At 40.0% G+C, this 24,712-nt stretch overlaps 3 protein-coding genes across 10 annotated transcripts in view; 2 read left to right on the top strand and 1 right to left on the bottom strand.

The window, feature by feature from the left end:
- The window catches only part of RUFY2 (RUN and FYVE domain containing 2), a 29,168-nt gene extending 21,526 nt beyond the window's left edge, over nucleotides 1-7,642 (top strand). For 3 of the 4 annotated variants that reach the window (XM_049809968.1, XM_049809971.1, XM_049809972.1), the window contains 5 exons: nucleotides 296-425; nucleotides 1,022-1,116; nucleotides 2,182-2,230; nucleotides 3,202-3,279; nucleotides 4,142-7,642. In XM_049809968.1, coding sequence (XP_049665925.1) covers nucleotides 296-425; nucleotides 1,022-1,116; nucleotides 2,182-2,230; nucleotides 3,202-3,279; nucleotides 4,142-4,285 — 496 coding nt within the window. In that variant the 3' untranslated portion in view covers nucleotides 4,286-7,642. The remainder of the gene's footprint in view (nucleotides 1-295; nucleotides 426-1,021; nucleotides 1,117-2,181; nucleotides 2,231-3,201; nucleotides 3,280-4,141) is intronic. The other variant, XR_007507243.1, reaches the window with a different exon arrangement.
- Nucleotides 7,643-8,545: 903 nt separating this feature from the next.
- HNRNPH3 (heterogeneous nuclear ribonucleoprotein H3) lies at nucleotides 8,546-15,367 on the bottom strand. Of its 4 annotated transcripts, none has more exons than XM_049809975.1 (10): nucleotides 15,196-15,367; nucleotides 13,672-13,808; nucleotides 13,002-13,140; nucleotides 12,308-12,450; nucleotides 11,715-11,801; nucleotides 11,238-11,356; nucleotides 9,692-9,827; nucleotides 9,349-9,429; nucleotides 9,179-9,265; nucleotides 8,546-8,849 (listed from the first exon to the last, which is right to left on the bottom strand). In XM_049809975.1, exons 2-10 carry the CDS (start codon nucleotides 13,787-13,789, stop codon nucleotides 8,773-8,775), a joined length of 987 nt encoding a protein of 328 aa, XP_049665932.1. In that variant the 5' UTR covers nucleotides 13,790-13,808; nucleotides 15,196-15,367; the 3' UTR covers nucleotides 8,546-8,772. The 4 variants fall into 4 exon arrangements, with proteins under 4 accessions (XP_049665932.1, XP_049665933.1, XP_049665931.1 ...); XM_049809976.1 differs by having other exon boundaries at nucleotides 8,546-8,884; nucleotides 12,263-12,450; nucleotides 15,196-15,366; XM_049809974.1 differs by having other exon boundaries at nucleotides 12,263-12,450; nucleotides 15,196-15,366.
- Nucleotides 15,368-15,663: 296 nt separating this feature from the next.
- The window catches only part of PBLD (phenazine biosynthesis like protein domain containing), an 80,043-nt gene continuing 70,994 nt past the window's right edge, over nucleotides 15,664-24,712 (top strand). For both annotated transcript variants that reach the window (XM_049810856.1, XM_049810854.1), the window contains exons 1-6: nucleotides 15,664-16,247; nucleotides 18,582-18,681; nucleotides 22,189-22,287; nucleotides 22,832-22,941; nucleotides 23,098-23,127; nucleotides 23,658-23,746. In XM_049810856.1, the coding sequence (XP_049666813.1) occupies nucleotides 16,164-16,247; nucleotides 18,582-18,681; nucleotides 22,189-22,287; nucleotides 22,832-22,941; nucleotides 23,098-23,127; nucleotides 23,658-23,746 (512 nt within the window). In that variant the 5' untranslated portion in view covers nucleotides 15,664-16,163. The remainder of the gene's footprint in view (nucleotides 16,248-18,581; nucleotides 18,682-22,188; nucleotides 22,288-22,831; nucleotides 22,942-23,097; nucleotides 23,128-23,657; nucleotides 23,747-24,712) is intronic.

Below are 24,712 nucleotides of genomic sequence, written 5' to 3'. Positions count from 1 at the left end.
TTGCTCGTTTATTGCAAAGGTCAGCTTTTCAAAATTATGCCATATTCTTGGTCTTTAAATACACTTCTTTTTAAAAGCATTTTCTAAGTGACAGTGTTTTGTTTTATTTATTATATTGATGTCTAAAATACTATGATATTGATACATTATTTCTGTTTTAGAAAATAAGTTGATAATTTGTTTATTATGATAATAGTATATTGCACCCAGAAATAAATTCATTTTTGTTTTTTAAAAATGATACTCTTGTGCACAGTGATTTTGTTTGGGTTTTTGTTTGTTTTGCATATTATAGGCTTCAGCTGGAAACAGATTTGAAGATAGAAAAAGAGTGGCGACAAACCTTAGAGGATGATCTTCAAAAGGAAAAGGAAACTGTATCTCATCTGAGAATAGAGACCCAAGAAATAATTAACCTTAAAAAAGTAAATTCTGCAGTAAAACTTGACTAGTAATTTAGAAGTTGACTGCAAAGTTAGTTATGGACTTAGACATGGTATTTTTAAGAATTTCTGCAAGTAGCTAAGAAAGATTAGATTAAAGTATTCTCACAAATAGATTAAGAAAAAAATTATCTTTTTTTAGTCCTCATTTAGTCCTCAGATCAGAACTCTGCTTTGAATAAGGAAAAAATGAAACCTTTGTTTTCCTTTCTCAGTTATTTTGAAGACTGTCTTCTCATCATAGGCCAGAAAGTGCTTCAGCTTCTCTCTGACTTGGTATACATGGCTATATAGTATTGTTATATTTGCAATCAATCATTTTTATTTTCTTCCTGGAGAGGACTGCAGGAGCAAAAACGCTTCATCTCTTGGGGTCTAAGAGTTTAATCCTCACTTGTTGCTGTTCGAGTTGGATTTGGGAATCTTAATAGAGAGTGTAATGGATCGTTCATTCACTTGGCTTTCTCAGTAAGATTAGCTTTGGGTAGTAGTTTTATAGGCAGTAGGCAAATACAATTTTGAGAATAATTGGGGTTTTTTGGGTTTTTTTGTTTGTTTGTTTTGTTTTTTGTTTTAAGGAGTTCCTTAAACTTCAGGAAAAGAACAAGCAACTGAAAATGATATGTCAAGATCAAGAAGCTGCTCTCGAAGAACTGGCATCCAAGCTGAGCGAGTAATTTCCTTATTCATGATGGCAATTATTTTTGTCAGATAAACTTGAATTAAGAAAAATAATAGGATGGTGGTCATGTGAATTAGACTGTATATGACAATATTACCTAACCAGTTATCAGAAAAGAAATATATCTAGTTAGGTCAGGTCTGTTTATTTTTGGTTTTGGCTGGTGGGCTGGCTGTGAACTCATGGGTAATTATAGTGCTCTGAACAGAAAATCCTAGTTTAAAAGGGCCAGGGGGCATTAGGAGTTGTTTTGCATTGAAAATGGTTGGCTAGTTTGCATATTGTGGCATTCCCAAAGAAGAAACCAAGTAGAAAACAGCTCTGGCTCCAGCAGGACAAGTGCTTATCTTTTTGTGAGCATGCATGTTCGTGGATTCCATTCTTTGAAGAGATGAAGTTTCTCTGTATGACAATCATAGGCCATTGTTGCTAAGTCTGTAGAGGATGTAAGGGATTAATTTACCAAAACCCCTTCAGACTCTAGTGAGCAATAAGCTCTGAGCACAGCTCTCATTATTGTTACATGTTGTTAAAGTTTCATTTAATGATCTCTGTCTTGTAAGTAGTTTACTACTTCTAAGTAGTGTGGACTTTCATGCCCTATAGGATAACTTCACATATATACTGTGACTCAGTCAACTTTGAGTGGGTTGGCACTGGATGGCTGTGGGGAGGCTGGTTTCTCCATAATGACATAATGTGGTCTTGTACAAGTCCAGAGGTTTAAATTCTGGTTTTGTTCCAATGCTGCGTGCTAGCTTTAGGTATTTTGCACAGAGCTGTGCTGGTACAAATTTCTCTTATCCACATAACCCCAAGCAAGTTTACAGCCATTCAGAGGATTCTGAGCTCTTTGGAGAGAACTTGTCTTTGTATAGTGCTTAGTACAGCAGGGCATGATACTAATTGCGTCTCCTGGATTCTGCTGTAATATAAAATACCAACTAAAAGTTCAGAGTACTTTGCATGTATGTTTTTAAGTACCTGCAACTTTTAAAGTTGTTAGGCCACATCTGACAATATAGAAGTTTGAAATAGCATTATCTTATTCTTTAGATCAAAGCTGAAAATAGAAGACATAAAAGAAGCAAACAAAGCATTGCAGGTTAGTAGTATTTGGAGGGAAGAGAACATTTTGTTGGTTTTTTTTTTTTTTGGCTGTTCCCTTTAAAATATTTCGTAAGCATGAGAAGACTTCTCTCCAACAGCAACTACTCAGGAGAGACTCATTGTATGAGTTCCGCCAGTGGGAGAGAACCGCTGACTCCCTGTAACCTCACGGGAAAAAGATAACTCAGTTGATTTTGATTTTTCTTGTTTGATGTACAGCTATGCATTTTGATACTTTTCTTGCAATGGTACATCCTTCCATATTTTACAGAGTGTATGTGGGACAGAATATGTAACCAGCTGAGCTTAAATTATATACTACTTCTCAGTGATCAGTAAATATTTGATCATCCTAGGAATTAAGTAAACCTGTAGCACCAAAGCTGATAAAATGTGATCAGTGATGTTGAGAGGTTTGGAACTTTCTTAAAGATATGTAGGGAGCACTTGAGAGCAGAGATCTTGTCTGGGTGTGTTTGAACACGTGGTATGTCACCTTGCGTATCATTTCAGTCCAAATAAAGGTGTCTGAAATGATTTTATTGAGCAAATTCCTGTTTTAATTAATTGGCTTAGACAGAAGGAAATTAACAGTTCTTGACACTGTCCTGTTTTTTTTTTTCTTCCCTACATCTTGGGAACTGTTCCTATGTGATGGGCAGGGAAATGGGTTTCAGCTCTGAGACTTTGATACCTTTCTGCTGTTCCCAGCTTAGCCATTGACCAGCTTTACTACCTTGAGCATGTTCTCTTTGCACCTATTCCTGCTCTGTCTTGTCTCATAAGGTTTTGCAGTGTTTTGGAGCAGTCTTCCACTGCTTTTGAGTGTCTTTGAGACACATTATACTGGTCTCAGAGCATTAAGCAATTCAGGCAGTAAATGTACTGCTATTGATTTGTCTTGTCCCCTGGAACCCAAAGTTTAACTTCATCAGATACATATAGTTACCATGATTTTCTCCCCAGGGCCAGGTTTGGTTGAAGGACAAAGAGGCTACACATTGCAAGTTATGTGAAAAGGAGTTTTCTCTCTCCAAAAGGAAGGTAAAACTTTAATGAAATTTCTTCCAACTTTTTTACATGTATTATGAGAAAAACATTAATTATCTTAGAGGCGCAGCATGAAATGTCAATGCTCAGATGAATGCATGGTTATTTTTGAGATGTCTTTCTAGTTCTTCGATATGTACAATGCAGCTGGGCCCTAATTTCAAAAGAAACACTGCCTTTTGGTGAAGTACCACAAAGGAATATACTTAAAAATTATTCAACCTACTTTGTGGAATCATCATATCAAACGCTTGTCAGCTCTGGCACTGTTACAATTTGACACGTGTGGAAGTCTTTTTATGGCATTTTTCATACAATAGACTAAGAAATTATGAGTTTATTGTCATTGTAAAGTAAAAGGTGATGTTCATTTCCATGCTTTATTAATGTGTGCAGGGATCTTTTTTTACCTTTTTATGTTAAATCTCAATTAGCTACCTGATAGAATCATCCACTGTCTTGAATATCATTGCTTATATTATATTTTTATATAGCAGAGTATGTCCTTAATCCAGGGATTGAACGCAATCTTCAAAGCGTGTGTGCGTGTGTATATATGTGTGTGTGTGTGTGTGTATATATAAAAAAATAAAAACCCTAAAAATATTTTTGGTCCTGGACAGACCATCTAGCTAGCTATCTGCTGTGGTGAAATCCTAGACCATGGTCTGTCTAGGATTGCATCATAGATTGGGATTTAGATGAATTATATTTTGAAAACTGATTCCATGCTCAGACCAAAGAAGTGGAGGGAATCACATTTCAGATTGCTCTGTGTATATTGTTTATTGGTATCCAATTACCAAGTATATTTCCACTGTAAATTTTAATTTTTAATCTTCTCCCCATTATTTAGCATCATTGTCGAAACTGTGGCGAGATCTTCTGTAATGCCTGTTCTGACAATGAACTGCCTCTGCCTTCTTCACCAAAGCCTGTTCGGGTCTGTGATTCCTGCCATGCAATACTTATACAGCGGTGCTCTTCTAATGTGCCATAAGATTATTTTACAAGATATTTATTACCTTTTGGTATTTAGCTAATCCTGTTAAAAAAACCCCAACAAACAAACCCAACAACTAAAGAATATACAGCAGTATTTCCAGAATTTCAGGTAAGCAGTTTAGAGTTGCATTTTCAAGGTACCAGGGAGGAGTTATTTGTCTGCTTCCTGTTGAAACAAGTAGAGCGAATGGGACCCAAATGTACAAAATGCGCATCTTAAAAATACAGATGACAATGTTAGTCTAACAGATGGCTCAGAAGCTCTTTTGGAGGAAGCAGGGCAGTTTATAGAGGAGACTCAGTGTTAACATGTATTTGATGAGTATCTTAGTTGTTACAATCATCTTGGAAAAGGTGATAAACTTACCTGTTTTTACAGGTTAGTCTGCAACAAGTCCAACCTAATTCTGCTGCAGAATGTGCCTGTGATATTCTGTTGTGAAGCAAACCTGTGCAGTAGCTAGTTTTAAAGTGTATTTAAAAAAAGTAATGCAATTAATGCAGTGGTCTGATAAGTTATTGCCAAACACCATATTTGTTTACTTCCCCTCAATTACCAAGATTTGATACATCCAAGAATATTGCACTGACAAGTCTGTTCTTCGTAGTCAGAGGTGTAAGGGGAGATTTTGTCAGACGGGGAACGAACAGTGCCTCTAGGCACTTCATGAAGGAAGGTGCATTTTGCTGAATTATTAACTATTAATTTGACATATCTGTGTTTCCATGAAAAGAGAAATGTCCATCACAAAATTGTTGCCTGATGTTGTCTGTAACCTTGAAGAAGTATCTTTGCATTATTTTCACGTAAGTCATGCTTTCAAGCTTGTACCTGTAGTCACTGTACAGCTCTAGAAGCAGAGTGAATCTGCCACCAAGAAAGACTAGGATTAAATATTGGGGACCGCATCCTTTCTGTGTTGGACAGGAACATTCTTCCTTATTTTGTCATCATCTTTCTCAAACTTTCAGAGTTTGTTCATAAACTTCATGTTTTTTTCCAGAGCACTTTAGAGTACGTCTAGGTCTGACCACTCTTCACGCTGATGGTAATTTCTGCTGCAATGTAAATCCTTATTCTTCCTGTAGGCAAATACAAGTAAATAATTTGATAAATTGTCCTCACTTCTATGTCACTGCACTAGAACCAGTCTACCCTCTTCCCTTTAGCCGCTCATGCGATGGGGTTCAGCTGTGGCAGAATTATTGGCCCGGTAGTTGCTTCAGCCATGGGCTTGGAATATTCTCGCTAACAGGAAAAGGGAGGCTTTGCAACAGGTCTTTTAATTGTTCTTGCACTTTGTGTAGCTTAGCTTTGTCTTTTGAGGATAGGTATTTAGTTAATATTCTAAAAGCTAATACAGCTGTTGTTTTTAACATCTCAATGTAGTTGCTTATGTAGCTTTTGTAAAGAAAAATGTTTTTAAAATTACCTGATGTAACTTTTTGTAAAATACAAAACAAATACTTGTAAATCTGTAAATAGCTTTTGGAAAAAAAATAAATTTAATTGATCTGCAACTTAAATATGGGAATAATGTCACTTTATTTAAATTTGTAATTCAGAGTATTTTGAGTATTTTCTTATGACTTGTTCAAGTTGCTTAGAAAGTCCTTGCATACGCTGGGGAGTGGGGAGCTACCGTGCTAAAGACGTAACAGACCAAGCGCTGCTCACGTGCCTCCTGGAAGTATTCCGAGAGTGTTTCCCCTGGGCTTTACGTGGGGCAGGTATGGATGCAGCAGGGTTTGATCTAGGATATAGATGATGCTGACTGCTTTAACAAGTAACTTTTCAAAAAGTATGCAACTAAACAAAATTAATTTTAAAATGGGCCATCTTTTAAAGTAAGAATATAATGCATTTCCATAACCTGCAATAAATTAGATTTCTATTACTGAACTGTGATCTTTTCCTCTCCTCTGTGCTGTTCTGTTTGCATGGGAACACATCACTGAAGTAGCTTGTAATTATTCAGATTGCTTTTACTTATACAAAGTAAAACTTCTGCCTTGAACAAAATGGTGAGTATTGTTATGTTCTGTGTGGTTTTATTTCCCTTAGCATCAAACTGCGTACCTGGCCTGCTTTTAGCAGTTTTTTGGATCGCACTATTATTAATCCTGTACCTTTTGTCTTTCTATAAACCCCTGTTCTTTGACAGATCATGATTCACACCGAGCATAGGAAGGTCTGTGGGGTACCTACTCTGTTCATCAAAAGGTAACTGTTCCCACAGGATCAGAGCAGCCTAGTTTGTATTCTTCTTGGAAATGACTTCCGACTTAATGAACTGGGGCCATTAGTGAGTAAGCAAGAGAAAAACACGCTCCTCCTCCCGCGCGGACAGGGATCATACGAGCTGCGCCCACCTTCTTGCAAAGGCGGCTCACTTACCGCGTGTGTGCCTGCTTCTCCAAATGCAAAGGGAAAAGCCCAGGGGAAAAGGGAAAAATGCAACTTTGTGTACAGTGGTTAACACTTCTGGCTGAGTGAGCTGTCTTTTTTCATAGGTTTTCTTCTCAGAAACAATTCTTCTGCAACTTAAATGCTGCTGAAGTGACATGAAAGGTTCGATGCTTAATGCTGCTCTTGTTACAGGGTGAAGTATCACCGCGGAAGGGACAGGACAGCCTGAAGGAATTCACTGTCCAGCACAGTGGAATTTCATTCGTCAAGACTCGAGTTCAGTGCACTTTTTGCAGATTGCTCGGTTGTACAGAATAGCCCAAAGCATAACTCCCCGTGTACTCTCAGGAGGCAAGTAAGTCTTAAACAGGTGTTAGTGTTCCCTCCCGTAAAATGGAAAAGTGTGAGGAAATGGTACAGAGCTGACAGTGTTTTATAGATAACCTGCTATGCTGATAGAAAACACATGCTTCCATTATGTGTAGATGTCCTCTGCAGTATTATTTACTGTAAGGTGTTTTTTCCAGCAACTGGATTAACTCTTGTCCTGACCTCTGCCATCTGAGTTTTATGAAACACTTAAGCTTTTTCAACAGACCAAGAATCCCCTAGTTTTTAAGAGCACGGACTTAGAACAAAGCCCTGAGAGATCAATGGTGTTAGATCTTGTCTGCCCTCCCCTTCCTAGCCACAAACATTCCAGTACTTGGAAAGTTTCCTATGCCAATGACCCTTTCGGCTATTATTTATTTCCAGTCACGTTGACACAAGAACACACTCTCTAGTGAAATAAACTCCATTCTCCTCTCTCCCACAATAAGACATTTATTACATATATAACACAGTACTAGCAAAACAGGTGACAGACTTTCAATACCCAAGATCACATTTGACATTTTAAGGGAGGCATTGAGGACAAAGCAGTTAATTTGGGAGATCACACTGGCTCAGAAGAATAAATACCTTTTTTCATTACACATCAGGTATGTTAAGTGTCTTCAAACAATAGTTTCTTACATATCTTACATGTCACAAATGCACAAAAAGTTGTATCAACGTGTTTGGGTGGTGTGTTATTTAACAAGTACTGGGCTTAGAGTTATTTTAGAGATACTTTGCTTCTAATGAGCTCATCCATATAATGGGTTGTCAAGTTTTGAACAAATACAGACAAATCAGCTCTGTGTAGCAAAAAAAAAAGCTGACCCATGTTTAAATACAATAATTTAATGAAAGAAAGAAAGTCCCAACTTGCCCACTGTTCCCAAAAGCAGTGTTTTTGAAAAAAAAGTAAGAAATGGATAGCTCCAAATGAACCAGTATTTGACCTATTGCATGTTAGCTAAAAGCTGTGCTAGAGTTTTAGTTTGATTTGCAAGTCACACCTGTGAAATGCAGCATCTAGTGCTACAGCAAAGCATGGAAATAAACATTGCTGCTCAGTTGTGTGGAGGCACAAACCCTGGGCGCTACTTGTTTATGGAGCTGTGCATTTGAAGATGACGGTAGATTGTGGTAGTATAGGAAGAAAGCTCGAACGATGACTTTTAGCCTCCACAGCTTTACACCGTGTTGAAAAATTATTACGTACAACTTAGCAAAAGGGTTTAGGAAAGATTGTTACCAAATAAACTAAGCTATTCATCTACCTTTTTCCCCTTAAACAAGTGAATTTTTCAAACTCATCCACTACACCAAGATTACATAGAACTGAATCAGTGTTCATAGGAGTTACAGTACATCCACCTTTATTGAACCATAGTACAACATCTTGAACCGACTGTAGTCTTGAATATGTAATACATCCTTAGGAGTAACTAGTATAAAAAGTATCAACATCAGTGGTTTGAATATAAAAATTTATTTAAAGTCAGAGTATGCAACAAATAAAACCTACAGAAAACAGATTTTCCCATCACAATCTGTTGCTTACCAAATAATATTGTGAAAACACATTCCTTCAGTCATTATAAAGTTCTTAAAATACAAAAGAAATTAAATTTTGTAAGAAAGTCTAGTAGACCAGAGACTGTTTCTTCCAGGATGTTTTGTAGAAGCAAGGCTATTATCCTTCAATACATTCCACGCCATCCTCCTCCACCCATACTGCCCTGCCCATAGTATCCTCCACTATTTCCACTGCCACGACCTGCAAACAATTGACACAAGGTCACGCATACATACCTTAAAAAAAGAAAAAATGTGATGGGTAATACACAACAGTTGGTTGAAGATGACTTAACTTATACTAAAACAACAATACTTCAGCACTATTTTTCTAAACGAGCATTTGCTACAGTAGCAAAATGCTTAAAATCCCCTGTGATTTACACTTTAAATTACACCAGTACCCTCCTTCCCTTTCTCCCAGCACAGACAGTCCACAAAGCCCGCTACCACCCTTCCCCATTGTCCATCGGAAGACGGACGTTAGCAACATTTTCCCAAAATACATTTAAAACAAGAACTTTTACTTACTATATCCGCCCAAGCCATCAGGAGTTCCGTATCCGCCACTGTAATTGCTACCCATTCCCATTCTACCAACAGAGCCGTAACCTTGATCTGAAAAGCAGAAAGCACATCGTTACAAATTTGGAACTCACTGGACTCGGCAAAGCGTCGCTAACTCTAGAATTGATACGTACCCATTCCATCTCTGCCATAGCCTCCCATTCCAGAACCTCCTCCAGCAGTTGAATTCAGGAATAGCTCAATATATCGATGCTCTGTAGGAAACAAAAAAGCCTTACTTTGTAGTTTGTTTCAGAAACCAGAAGCACAGAACTACAAAGCACAGACCCCACCTTCCAAGTAACAGAAGCCCACAAAAGGGAGTTTGCAATGTGAGATAGCAAAAAGTCTTCTGATTTGTGTATGTACTGCACAGCAGCTTAACTTAAATGCAGTTTAAGCCCTTATGTTCAGTTTACCCTTATATACCCTGCTAAAGCCTAGTCAATGAAAGCTTCAGGTGAACACGACACTCACGCATGTGATTTTTATCCTTGGACATGGCAGCTACTGCATCCTCATGTGTTACAAATTCCACATCTGCCTCTCCTGTGGCTCTTCCATCAGCCCCAATATCAATGTGAACTCTTATAGGATTCAATGGTGAGAAAAACTAAGAATAGAAACAGAAAACACCCCCCCCCCCCAAATTACATTAATGCAGAACTCAAGCCAGATACTTCTTTTTCATCCCAGCTGTTAGTGGAGCACTGCGTCAATTTCATCACATCATACCACATAAATTTAATTACTAATTTCCAAAGTATTACTTAGCAATAGTGGACCTTCACCATTAGGTCAATCTACACTTACAATCTGTTACTACTACACAACTCAAAAGAGCTCCAGCTACAGAGCTTGAGGAGCCTTCTTTAAAAGCAAAGAAACAAACAAAAATTCATGCCCACGCACGTTGCTTTAAGCAACAAGTTCTAATATGATGCCATCCTGGAAAATGAAAATAATGACTTCGGTTTCAAAGAAGCAGAGCCAAATACATTTCTGAAAGCAAGGACGACTTTATGGAATTCAGAAAAAGCTGACTGTCAATCAGACCGCTCTTCCTTGCTACAGAACTCAAAGATACAGTGCCATTTCTGACTAACAGCCCTTTTACCAAACAGTATGGGGTGCAAACGAACCTTTGGTATACTATGGAAGTACTACTCATCAACTTGCAATAACATGCTCTGAATCAAAGCCTGAAGTTTGGCCCTTGTTCTCGGAGGGTCTTTAGACTGAAGAAAATCAAACCGACAGAAGAAAATATAGCTCAATTTAAAAAAAAAAAACAAAACAACAAACAAAAATGAAAACAAACACAAGCTTAAGAATGGAGTTCTGTATATATAACACATAGGTGCAACTAATAAAGATGGTGCCCCCCGGTAGAGAGGCTATGTTTAAACCAGGCCTTATATCCCCAGAACACTTTTTGCCCAACAAACATCAGATCTATACTGACATAAGAATGTATCCCCAGAATCCTGCAGATGTGCTTTTGTCTGCCACCCTCATCTCTTACAAGTAACAGGATACCGTCCCCTCCAATGCAATACAGCTCCCTACAGTCTTCCCACCCTGTCCCTCCTAAAATAAGTCTCGGGTCAACAAACAAATATACAAACTACAATCAAAGTTTCACATCTGCTATCGTTCTTTTACAAAACTATAAATCTTCAGTTAAGCTTAAACTTCTGAAAGCCTTAAAATGAGGATATTGATGGCGACAACTGTTCTCTCCCCAATACACCTTGTATGGGAATGGAAGAACAAAGAGTGCAGAAATTAATGATAAATATGGTTTGGCCGACTTCTTCAGTAATCTTAGCTCAGACACCTTTATAAAAAGCTCATTCACTACTAAGCTTTGTAAAACTCGCATAAAGGGCCATGACTTCAGTTAGCAGATGCGTTAAAGCTACCAATCACTTGTTTGAGAACTTTAACCAGGTTTGGAATAGGCAAGACAAGAACACGCAAACTCTTGGCATCAGACAGCCCTTTTCCCCATTGTACTTACATTAGCAATATCGTTTTCTGTTGCTCGAAAAGGCAGTCCTCTCATGTGAACAAAATGACCACCACCATGGAAACCTGACCCTGCATCTCCAGCTCCACCATAGCCATGTCCTCCCATGCCTATTAAAAAACCCAAAACAGACAAAACCACACACCTGTAAGATCATCATGAAAAACCAGAAAAGTCATTACTACTGTTTTTTCTGAAAGCACTGACTTATACCACTGAATGCAAGGTGTTTGCGCTTCCCACATTACCAACCCAAACACTTAACCAGATGACATCCTAAGCAATCCTAAGCAAGTACCTTTTCCCAAGATTCCCCAATTCCCCCCTTTTTTTAAACAACGTTCTTTCTTCACAAAATAATCTAATGAAGAAAGCCATCAATTCTGTCTTGGAAATACTTATATATCCTACAACTCAAATAATGTAAAAAACTTTTTAAACAAACTATTAGAAATTATTTTTTTTTACCTCTCCCATCCCTCATTCTGTCATCATAGCCATCATTTCCATAGCCATAGTTATTATAGCCACCATAATCATCAAAGCCACCATATCCTGTGCGATGGAGAGAAAGAAAACAATGATTACATTACTACTCAAAATTCACAGAGCAATGCACAAGAGTCAATTTTTCAGTCTTTGGGCACCCAGAAGTTTGCAAACAGCCTCTCCAGACTGTTAATTCTGGATTTCTGAACAGAGTGCAAATGTAAATTTCCTTCTATATAGTAAAATGTAAATTTCCTTCTATATAGTAAAATGTAAATTTCCTTCTATATAGTAAAAAGACACGCAAGTAAGAGATCAAATTCTGCTGAAAATACAGTTTCCTTATTATTCCCACTAATCTTAAATACTAAGCCACATTTTTTGATACATTACAAGTAAAAAAATTTTTTGAGAGAAGTGTGTCAAACCTAATGGGTACTGCAGCTACTGCCATTTCTTTATTTCTTGACAAAGATGTCAGAGACATGAAACTGACAACAGAACCTCCATTCATTAGATAAACATACCACCGTCATATCCACCACCTCCTCGACGCATTCTGTCATACATACTTCCACGCCCAGCTCCATAATAACCCCCTCTTCCTCCTAATGGTCTATCATATGGTCCAGGTCGCTGCTGTCCCATCATTCTTCTTGGCATGTCACAGAATCCTCTGATTTCGCTCTTACTACTTTTGAAGATTTCAATATATCTAATAAAAGAGGATTTTCAAGGTACCAATAAGAATACACGCATAAGCTACCTGAATATTATAAAAGGCCATACTATGTTTTCTATAACTAAACGTACAATCCAACAGAAGTGACTAGAGATACCATACAACTTAAGTTTCTCCTCAAAACCGTAAGAATCTTAAGTGTATAAAAAAAAAGAAAAACACTTTACAGTGGCAAAAATTACTACGTGAAAATTCTAGCTGTACATATTAAGCTTAAAACATGTCTTTCCAGTATGAGAAACATACTGTTGAAAAACAATGTCTAGCTATAGTAGCATTTATCACAAATTACCCTATACAAGAATGATTGAAACAATTTTCTGAGTTTAGCAAACTACCCAGAGCGATACTGTCTCCCCCACCCCCCAAATCTACTGTATTTCCCAAGTTAACTTAGGATCAGTTATAAAAATTCTTAAAAACAGCCACTTCCATATAATGGTCCCCAACCCCCCCAAAAGCATTACTGACCCACAACCCCCAAAAATAAAGATTTAACGCCATCCCAAACTCTCCATCCCCACCTGTGCCCTATTCTTTCCTTGTGTTTCCCCAGAGCATTTTCTGCTATCTCCTTTGAAGCAAACTGCACGAAGGCCTCCCCTGTGCTTCTCCCCTGGTAGTCCAGCGTCAATGTTATCCCATTTGGCACGATTTCCAACCCTTTAACCCAAGGACAAATAACCCCATCAAGGGGAACAGTGTTAAAGGCTGAAACATTCCCATCTGCAGCAAATACTTAAAGCATATCTAAACAACAACAACGAAAAAGAAAACCACCTTGTTTCCCCCATCACCCAACAATACAAGCCAATGATCTTTCATTAAACATTTATGGATTTAGCCATACTTCTTTTCTGTTTAAACTATGCAAAAATACAACCACCTAAGTTACATGAAGAAAATATAGCTACCAATCAAGCAATTTAACTGATCCAAATGCTAATATTCAGGTTATCCCAATATGCATAGTACGTTTACCACCTCGACAAAATTAGATACATACTGCGTTTTACTACATCTACGGTTATTTGTACTTCATTTACAGGGCATAATTCTTACTTAAGATAAACTAATTTAACACAATCCCTCCCATCCTCCCCATTAACTGCTATTGCAAATTAAAATGTGCAAAACATTGTGTAAAAGATACAAGAAGACTCAGTCACTATACTTTGACTATACTAGCGGTACCTTGGAAAAACTGAACAATCTCTTCTTTGCTGCAACCAAATGGCAGGCCTCGAAGTCGTACCACTGTTCCATCATTAGTTGTATCATTTGGCCCATTATGTTTTCCACTCCAGTCCATCTTTTGTTTAAATCAAACGCTACAAATAAATAAATAAATAAATAAATTAAATTTTGAGATTCCATACACGCCAAAGTCCCTCCCCTCAAAAGAAATCCAACAGTTTTTCTTCAGATAACTAGTATTACTGACGGTGAGCATTATTTCTGTTACATATTTAAAATTGTACTTTATCACAGCTACAGCATGCACACATCTAAAACCACCCCAAACTCTGACAGGGAACACAGCATGTAGGGAGGGCAGCACGTGGGTAAGCACAGCACATAAAGCTGATTATTTATTCAGTGTACCTCTGCCCTTTAAGGTTTTGGGTGCTGGTGGTGGTTTTTGTTTGGGTTTTTTTTAATGACAGTTGAAAAAGGGGTAGGAACCACACCACGGTTCCTGCGTGGAAACACAAGGCCTTCCTTTGTCTGCAAACAAAGCGCCACGGGCCATGCTCCCAGTTGTTTTTTGTTTGGGTTTGTGTGTGTGTGGGGGGTTTTGTTTTGTTTTGTGTGGTTTTTTTTTTCCACCCTTCCGGAAACACGGGCGATGCGTTACCTCGAATTCCAAGGGCCGGGGACAAGAGAAGGGAACCGCAGGACCGGCCTGAGGGGCAGCGGGGGTCGGTGTCGCCCGGGCACCGAGACCCCGGCGGGGAAGGGGAGGTCGGACCCGCTCGGCGCCGGAGCCTCGGCAGGTGCGCGCCGCCCTCAGCCCCGGGGGTGCGAGCGTGTCTGTGGGGTGGTTTTACCGTGAGCGCCCCACGACGGGCCCCGCGGCCGCAACAGCGATGGAAGCGCCATCGCCGCCCTCCTCTCCTCACCTCAGGCGCCGAGCGAACCCGCCTCCCCCCTCTCCCGCCTGACCCGCGGCGCCGACTACCGCCGAAATCGCGGCCCTCACCCACCGCCCGCTCCCCGGCGCCATTTACCGCGCCTCCCCGGGGCCGCCCCCCTCCCGCCTCCCCCGCTCCCGCCCAGCTCTCCCCGCCTCGCCCCGCCACCACCTCTCCGCCTCGGAGGAGCTGCCTCCCGGCCTCCACCCGCGCAACCTCGGCCACCCCCCCGCCACCCCCCCCCTCCCCTCCGCCGGGGGTCCCCTCGCCGCTCTCCTGGGGCCGTCGCCGCCCTCGGCTCCACCACTCAAAATGGCGGCCGCGCTCGGGAACGAGGCTCCGCCGAGAAGCGCCGCGCCGCCCCCTCCCCCACGCTCTCCTCAGGGAGCGCCGCTGCCCGCGGCTCCCCGCAGGCGCGCACCGGCCCCGGCACGGCGACGACGGCCGCAAAGGCCCGCCCGCCTCGGGGCCTCTCCGAGCCTCCGCTGCTACCGCCAGCCTGCCCGCAGGCGCCCCGGGCGGGCCCAGCTGGGGCTCGCTCAGTCCCCCGCTCTCTCCCCCGCCGCCACTCCGCTCCACTCACCGGGAGACCCTCGGACACCCCTCGATGTGCCCCGGCAGGAGCTTCTGCCGGGAAGGAAGCTCCTCCTCACTTCTAACCGGCCGGCGGGCTCGAAACCTACGCAACGAAGATGGGCAGGATGGCGTCCCGGCTGCCCAAGTATCGCGATAGCCACGCCGCGCTCCTCAGCCCCGGCTGGGCGGTACCGGCACATGCGCGCCTCCGGTCAGAAGAAGCGACGGCGCATGCGCGGCGCGACGGCTGGGGGGAGTTCCCGCCTATTCTTTTCACAACTCTGGCTGTGACCGTAGAGGGTTGTCGGGGCGCATGCGCCTTGGGTCTGCGGTCACGCGGTGCCCGCGTTCGCTTGGCGCCAAGCGGGCTCGGAGCTGGGCGGGCTGCGCCAAGAGCTTCGGCGCATGCGCGAGGATCGCTCCCTCACAGCGGCGTCTCCTCACAGAGGCGGCGGCGGCGGCGGCGGCGGCCGGTCGTACCCTGGAGTGTGTATCGCTCAGGGTGTCCGGCTCCCTGGGCGTAGGCTTGGGTGGGAGGATGGGGAAGGTAGTCCGGTACGGGCGCACGCAATGGCTTCCCGCGTCTCCTCAGCCTTGCGGCTGTGGTAAACCCGCGGCAGGACGGACCCATGGGGGAACCTCGCACAGCTCCTGCCTCCGTAAATGCCTCAGCGAGGGACAGGCTGGGCCGGGGGCTGTGGTGGAAGGGCGTTCTGGAGCTGGTAGCAAGCGATGCAGGAGGGGAGGTTAAAGTATATTTTTTTAAAGGGTTGAAAACGATCGGCTGCTGAGCGCCGGGGGTGTGGAAGGAGGCTTGAGTCCATGTACGTGCTCGGAAGTGAGGCGATGGGGGGCCGCTGGCTCCTCCTGCCGCTAAGGAAACATTAACTTAGAGTCCTGCTATCGTTTGGGGATAAAACACGTTAGGGAGTACCTTGCAGAAAAGAGCTTAAGACTAAATAGGCGCAAACGACAATGCAAATTCCTGTTTTTACGGTTGATGCATTTACAAACCAGCCATTTTCTGGAAATCCTGCGGCAGTTTGTCTGCTTGAAAATGTAAGTTTTAAAAAAATAACTTTTATGAGGGACTGCAATGGCATTTACCGTTCTGTACTTGACCGGAGCACTACGTTAGACTTTGCTTCCTTTACTCGGGAATTCTGCGTGCAAGCGTTGTTTGCTGTTGCTCCAGAATACAGAGAAATTAGTACAGGGGTACTCCTTTTTTTGCATCAGAACGATTTCATACAAGACATGCTTTGTATTTGTTGTGGGTTTTTTAAGTTGTTTGGTTTTTTTAAGGAGTATACTGGGTTTTTTCTACCTAAGTTAGTTCAAAAAGAAATGGCTTACTTAAGCCAAAGGATTCAGAATGAAATCTCTGAAAGGAAATGCAGTAACATAGAATCAGTATTCGATAGTTTTTTTAATAAATGTTAAAATGTAGCTTTGGGGTTCAATGTGGGGTTTTTTCTTTTTTTTTTCCTTTTTTTTTTTCCCCCTCTCCTTCTATGGAAGGAAAGAGGGGGAGTATAGACCTGGATCTGAGTCTTTCACCGTCAGTGTGTCAGGTTCAGCTTTAGCCAAGTTTAAACAACCAGTTTTTATTACTTCAAAGTTGCATGGTAGTTTTAGTGCAATTGACAGTAGTCATCCTCCTCATCAAGGTGTTCTGAACAGTTGGTACTGATTGGTACACTGTTGAAAAAAGAATTATTAAACTGGATTAGAAATTTATAGGCCTTAAAATTTTCATCAAGTGTTACTATCCAAATAATTTAAGTATGCAAATATAGGTAGAGCAGTCAATGGCAGTACCTTGTACTGACAATATGAATCCTTTCTAGATGTTCCTGAGCCTATCTAGATCTCATACGATATAGCCTGCTTATGAGATCAGCTAAAGTTATGACTGAGAACATCTCACTTCAGAGGTGTTTTTGGCCTGCTAAAATCTAAATACTCCCTCTCAGCATGAACTTGAAAACTATGAGCTTCTAATTGCATTTTGGTATTAATTTTACTTTATTACATTAATATATTGTGAGGGCACCTTATTTGCACGTCACCTTTGGAGTGCTGAGGTTTTAAAGTTTTTTCTACAGTACCTGGGGCTAGAGTCTTTAGTGTTGAAGTTAAAGCTGAGATTCAGTTAAAGCAGAGATTCTATTTCATAATTTTATTCTAATCTCCAGGAAAGTATGGTGCAGCTAGAGCAATATTTCTGTCCTCTGTTCCCTTCAGAGTTTGAGCAGATGCTGTACAAAACCAATTGGAACTAATGCAAGAATGGCAAAACAAGCCCCTTCTGTGTTTCAGAAGTGCCACAGGATGGCAGTATTTCAATAAAGTTCTATTATTTTTAATAACATTTTGGTTGGTCTTTGTTCTGATTTAGTATCTTTTTAGTATCTAATCGGCAGTCAGAACTATTTTTCTGAAGAGAGATGCTTGTTACTGTAAAAAGTTAGAATGTTGTTTCATTGTATAGAATTCACTCTGCAAATACAGGTCTACCCATCAGTAATTGTCCCGTATCTGTAGAATGGGATCATTGGCTGAAAAGGATTAAAGTCATTAAGGGAAGTAAGTAAAGTTAGCAGGGCAAATTTTTGTCTGTCGGACGTTGAACCCGACCAGGTCTACTCAGTACTTTTGTTCCATTTGTGTTTCAATATTTTAAAGACCAGATTCTCAGAACTAGCCAGTCAGCATAATTGTGAGGAAAGAGCAATGGAAGACAAGTGAAGTAAAATTCTACACAATCGCTCCAGCTCATGTATCCTGGGATCAATGTTCACTGGTTTAAATCTGCAGACAGTTAAAGCAGAATGTAGAGAGCTCCAGTGTTTTTGTTTTTTCAGTTTATCTCCTCTCAGCTTCTACTGACTTAGCATATTGTTCCCGTTGTTCAAAGAGTAGTATCTAGGGTACAGCCGTAAGCACTGATCAGCCATCTTGGCCATTGCCCTAGCCATTACTACATATCTCTTGCTGGCATGGATTTTTCGGAGTTATAAAAAGAGAGTTGTAGTTATTTTTAGATGATGTTAATAATGACTTCTCAGTGTGAGTTTAATCATGACTTTAAAGAAAGATTTATGTTCGTGGAAAGACTGGGTTTAGGTTTTTTGGTGATTTTATTTTCCATGTTTTCCAAGAATTTGTGAACTAACAGGGCAGAAATTAGAAATGCCTATGTATCACAGTGGTTGAACTAGTTACCCCATTTCATGCTTAAAGTTTTTTTGCTCTCAGAAAGTATTTTGAACTAAAAATGAATCTATGTTTTATTGTAATAGAAAATGAAATGACTGCATTTATTTAACAGAAAGTTTGATTCTGCATTTTTTGGCCTGCTTTTAATTGGATTTGTTGTTTCATCATTAGGACTTGGATGAAGCTTTGCACCAAAAAATTGCAACAGAAATGAACCTTTCAGAAACTGCTTTCATCAGAAAACTGAAACCTGGAGATGACTTTACCAAAAGTGAGTGGTTCTTTTTACCCACCAAAACCTCTTACAAGGCAACAGGAAGACACTGTGGGTGCATTTATAAGGAATGGTACTAATTTGTAAGACAGCCAAAGCAAAATCTTGGACTTGTCATGTATCTTACTTAAGATAATGATAGTAATAATAGTAATAATAAGCATTTTGCACATGGATTCTTTAAAGTATTTGTGCTGCATATCAAATTCATTTTACAATATATAAAACTTTATTATTCATAAATTAGACCATTTGGTTGAGTGCCTTTTACTAAACAAGCAAGTTGTGTATAGCAAGTCTAAAAATGCTACGCAAAGATCCTTCACGTAATACTTCCATTACTACTAATAACCTCCTGAGATAATTTCTTATTATACGAGCAGGAGGCATAAGCACGTTCTGTCTCCATTCATACGCGCAAGACTGCAAAGTGAGTAGAAGCTGGCTTGGCTGTTCAGGAAATCATCACTGGGGTAACTGTAAGCTATTACTTGAGATTGTCACAAAATCTCAAGCTGTCTGTGAGGCCAATACTGGAAAATACAGTTTTCCAAGAAAACTGTGAAATCTGAAGTTGCCCAAACCAAACACATTAGGCTGCTTGTTTGATTGGTTTGAGTGGAGGGACTACACTGGTGTTCTTTGGTAGGGCGTGTACGGGGGAGGAAATGGAGAGACAGTAGGCAAGACAGAAAATATCAGACAAATACAGAGTCTAGTCAAAATCGCTTTGTGGATTAGTTTTCAGCTGAATCAGTTTGCTGAATCTGCTCGCTTTGCAGTTGTGTGGTGGTGTGAGCCAAGGGGCTGGAACCCCACTAGCCTGGAGTTAGATTCCAGGTTAAGGTACCATGTTGGCACGCCCTCACTCTGATACAACATAGTGGAAAAGAGAGATAAACAGCTTTGAGGTTATCGGCTGTCTGAAAGAGACCCTAGAACAGTATGTAAAGAAACTGTTCTTTATCATTTGATTGATTGTTCAAGGAGTGGGATTTTGTACAGTCTCTGTAATTAAAGAGGATTTTCTTAAAGTAGTCACTATCATCGCTTACTCCTATTGTTAATAAATTGGAATTTGTTTTAGGGACAGTCTAATTACTTGAATCAAGAAGTGATAATACTTTTCATTTTTCATGTTAACACCTTGCCAATATGCTTAATACACTTATTTATTTTCAAGTCATCCATATCCAACAGCATATAAAATGCCAGCTTCTTTCTCATTAAAGTGCTTTTGATATTAATGGGAGTAGAGTTTGTAACATCAGACCCACACAGCTGCTGAAGAGGCGTGCATTTGTTTCAAGCGAATGTAGTCACTGAGCTACACCTGAGCATGTGTGTATTGATGGGTGGTGGGAGGGGGAGGAGACCAGGAGCATTGGAAGGTCATTTATGAGACTATCATCTGCCTCTGGAGCATTAATTGGTGTAGTAAGGGCTCCTGGACAAAGAGTATGTTTTTGCAGGAGTATGAGTTTGTGATCAGTGCATTTAATTTAATTTTAATTTTTAAAAAATCTACATTATTTTAGGGATACATTACTTTATGAGAGTACAAAACGCCTTCTCAGTTTGAGTGCAGCTGTATGTCTGAAGCATCTAGGCAGGTGTTCTGGGTTGCAGAGCTTGTCTGTCTCCAGTCAGTCCTGGCTGACTCCATTTCCTCCTGCTTTCAGCCACAATTTCCACTTGGGGGAGTGCATTAACACCACAGGGCAGGCTCACAGCTGGGTTCTGCGTCTACCCTGTCTCAGAGCACTTCTCTGCCATGTCCATTAGTTTCTTCCACTAGGTTTTGTTGGGATTCTATTTGTTTTCATTAGATAGGGGGCTGACTTTAACACACTAATTTTTCACAGGGGCAATGACAAGACTTGTTTGGTTTTCTTTTTAAATACTGTTTGTTTCTTTGCACCTTTTAGTTGTGTTTATATGGTAATGATTCACTTGAAATGTATTTTCATAAGCATTATCTTAAATGCCATGGTGCAAGAGCTCTGCTAAAGCTACAGGGAAACCACGTATCGTGCACTTGGGTTCCAATTTTTTTAAACAACAAGTAGAAATACAATTTCTAGTGAAATGAAGGCTTAGTATACATGAGAGGCTTTTACCAGACTTGACTGATGGTTTAAGCAAAATAATTTGTAACTGACTTAGCTCTGATTACAGATTCCATTACACAAACAAAACTATCTTTAACCCCTAAAGGGTAACCCAGCCTCCAGGTGTCTAGAGACCTGTGCTTCGTGACTTCATCGGATTCCATAATACATGGAGGCTTTATCTTCTAAATTCTCCACTTTATTACAGATTACCACAAATACCACAAAAATCACTACTAGCAAGTATACCTATGATTAATAGAGTGAATATATGTATATCTCTCTCAAGCTATTACAAATTATTATCAGCGATCAATAGTATAGCAGGAATCAATAATAGCAGCAATAAATATATATAATATTATAGGTTACTACAAACTTATCACTAGTCCATAATCAAACTTATCAATAATATAACAGTGGATATACTTAGAATGTAGATACATGGTACCAAGCGCATTAAATAGATTCCAGAGAGAGGACAAACAGATCCCAGAAGGGGACCCAGCCATCCCAGAAGTGGGAGGACAAACCAAACTGAGCTCAGAAGTGAGCGCAGAGGGGGACTGAGAAAATAACAGTCTCACTTCAAAGACAGTCCATGTCATGGAGGTTGGAGTCAGCCATGTGTCCCCAGCAAGGTCCATGATCTTGTAGAAAGTTTGCAGAGACCTGTTTAGGAAAGAGGAAAATATATGCACCACAGAAAGTTCTCGGAGAGAGAAGCTCCATTTTGGGTAAAAATTAAATAATTTTTATATCATAGAGACATAAGAGAATGTAGGACAGTGCCACTTTAAGAAGCCAACAGATGCTGTTAATATATATTTTTCAGCTGAAATGGCAAATAGATGATGATGTTTACTCTCTCAGACCCAATTTTTATTTTTGCAGACTGCTTTCCTGTTTCTTCAGTTAGAACAGCCAGTTGCAGTTACCAATTCTTGCTTTCTTGGGATGTTTTCCCCTTTTTCCAGACTATTTTTCACCTTTTCAGGTGATAAGTTGCTGTTACTGATGGTATCTTGGCATGTCTCCGGTTTCTAGCTACCCAGCAGCACTTCAAAGATGCCAGCTGAGCTTATCAAGGATGCTTCTGGTTCAAAGGCATAGTTCCCAGGCGAGCAGACATTTCTACTCTGCAGGTCCTTTGCCCTTCGAACAAAGTAGCTGTCCTCTGTTAGTAGTAGACTCCTGTTGTTGACCTGACTCAAGCAGTAGCTATTCTAAAAATCAGTACAAAACCAGTTCCTGAAAGTGCGTTTAAGACCAAGACTGATTATAACATGCATTTTGATTAACTGAAATGTCATCACTCTGTATAAAGTTTTGAGATAAAGTGAAGAAATAGACTTCTTCCACTTAATAATGCTAAATAAACTTTATTTTCAAGGTTCCTGCTTTGGACTCCGATGGTTCACCCCAGCCAATGAAGTTCCTCTCTGTGGTCATGCTACACTTGCAGCAGCTGCTGTGTTGTTTCACATAAAAAGTATGCTTACAAGCTATTTATTACTATAACTTTTTAGAAAATTTACTTTAATTAAGAACTCTGTTTTCTACAACAAAGGCAATTTAAATATTCAGAACATTTCAAGTACACATATAGGGATACGTCAGGTAATGTCTTTTACAACTGCTCTGTAATTATAAGGTTGTAGTCTGTTTCCTACACTTGGATTCTGATGCCCTACTATTACTTTTGTGTAAGAAAAGTGCTAAATATGCAAATGTGATCTGGGAGAGATACAGCAGAATTTGATGAATAGGGAATATTGGCCTTTCTGTTAAAAGGAAACTCCCATTCATTCTTGGAATGTGCAGGAAAGATTCACTGGCAATTGCTGTGTTTATTAGCCTCAGCAGATCATTTATTGCATTGGTTGGGAATTCTGTCTCAGAATACAGGTTTACTGTAGTTATTTTATTTTAGCTACATAACTAACTTTTTCTGAATATACTGAGCTACTGTAAGAGCTATAATAATTTAGATTCAAATTCTCATGTTTGATAATGTTGCAATGTTCTCTCTCTAGAAAACACAAATTCAGTTCTCACATTTGTGACGCTGAGTGGGGAATTAAAAGCCAGACAAGTGGAAGATCATATTGTCTTGGACTTACCACTTTACTTAACCTACCCACAGGTCAGTCAAAATTTTGTTCATTAAAGGCTTTCAAGGAAAGTATGTGGTTTTGTTTGTATGTGTATATAAGTTTATCTGTCCATATATAGTTGAATTGATATATACATATGTATGTTCCTTTTTTTAACAGTGGTGGTGTTTGTTTTTTTTCTTCAGGTACTTCAGGAAGTAGAAGAGTTAATAAAGGTAAAAAAAGAGCCTTATGTGTGGTCTTAGAAGCACATTTATAATAGCTACACTTAGTTTTATATATTAAAATGGCTGAAAAGTGGCAACATGGCATTGCTTGATGTACTCCTGAACTTGAAACACTAAACTTTAAAGGTCTGAATCATGCAGCTCAGGAAATGGAATTCTCCAGAATGCTGCAGTTGAACTTTTGTGTCTCATTACCATTGGCTGGAGTGTCAGTATTTGTTTCAGTGGCATTTTCAGCCTATTGTATGCATGGGAGGGCAATCCAGTGTCCTTGCGCTCTTCTAGGTCCCCAAATATCTTTCCAAGTTGACATATACAGACCTCTTAGCGCCTACCCATATACATTTGTGCACTTAGTGCATTTACTTTTTCTTGCTTGCACGTACTTGAGGGTTGCATGAAAGACCTTGTATAAGCCCTGTTCTAGCAGAGAACTTGTTCTACAAAAATATTAAGGAAATAATATTTCATATTTGGATGACAATGTTTTTCTATGTCTCCTTTAACTTTTCCACCAGGCAGCCATTGGTGACATGATTGTTCAAGATCTCCGTTATTCTCCTGACACAAAGAAACTCCTAGTCCGCCTCAGTGATGCTTATGAAAGGTGTCTTATACTTTTTTTTTTAAATGAAGTGTGTAGAAATTGAGTCTGCTTGTTTAACCTCTATTCTGTACATACTAGGCTCTTTTATCTAGTTCTAAAACAGGTGAAGATTAAAAACTCTAATTTAAACTCCTGTGTTAGATAGTTATTTTATCTTCTAACGTGAGCTTATTGAACCTGCAAAGCTGAATAAGATCAATCTGAAATCTGTCTCCAAGGGAAGGAGGTGTGGGAAACAGTTTTAATGATGGTGTATTTTCCCCATCCATCTGAGTAAAAAAAAAAAGGTCCAGTAACCTAGCAGGAAATTAGGAGTCTTGCTTCTCAAATGATGGAGTAATAGTTGCATAGCGATAGAGGTCCGCTTAGTGAGACAGGGCACATTGACAGAATGCCATGGATTCTGATTCCCATTTGACTAATCTGCTTACACATACTTAGCAGAATCATAAGTAGCTTTATAGAGGAAATTCCAATTCAAATTATTCCAAAGCATTTGTTAATCTCAGAGAGCTGAATTTCATTGTTAAGTCAAGTATGATTTGGATATATGTTGCCAAAACACAACTTCTTTAATCAGGCCAAATTACTGTTGTTTTCACTTGAAGTTTGGCCTGTGTAATGTTTAAAGATGGGGCTAGTAGGGAGATAGGAATATCCTCAGCTGGGTACTTACTGTTTTTACTGTTTCCGACTTTATTTTGTCTTCACAGACTTGAGACTATTGTAGGGTGCTTTAGAATCCCATGAAGATCTGAATGGTGTTAGTTATTTGCTTGCTCTGAAAGAAGGTGGAGTGCTTACTCTTTGCCTTCTGTAGTGATGATATATTTCTTTCAGTGATTAAAATGTTGAAACAAGTGTGTGCTCTTTTGTAGCTAATATTCCAGGATGCTCAGTTTTCAGAAATAAATAGGAAATGCATGGCTTTAACTTTTTTCTCTGCTCACTCAGAGTGTATTATAT

Source organism: Accipiter gentilis, chromosome 9 (genome assembly GCF_929443795.1).
Source record: "Accipiter gentilis chromosome 9, bAccGen1.1, whole genome shotgun sequence".
Taxonomy (NCBI): domain Eukaryota; kingdom Metazoa; phylum Chordata; class Aves; order Accipitriformes; family Accipitridae; genus Astur; species Astur gentilis.
Note: the sequence above shows the minus strand (reverse complement) of the source record. Positions and strands in the feature narration are given on the sequence as shown.

Excerpts from the sequence above, each read along its gene's own strand:
- HNRNPH3 (XM_049809974.1), bottom strand. The coding sequence starts at position 13,789 with ATGGACTGGAGTGGAAAACATAATGGGCCAAATGATACAACTAATGAT. Across the intron at positions 9,430-9,691 it reads CAAGGATAAAAATCACATGC|AGCATCGATATATTGAGCTA; the intron begins GTGAGTGTCGTG and ends TGTTTCCTACAG. Across the intron at positions 8,850-9,178 it reads TGATGGCTTGGGCGGATATA|GTCGTGGCAGTGGAAATAGT; the intron begins GTAAGTAAAAGT and ends AATTGTTTGCAG.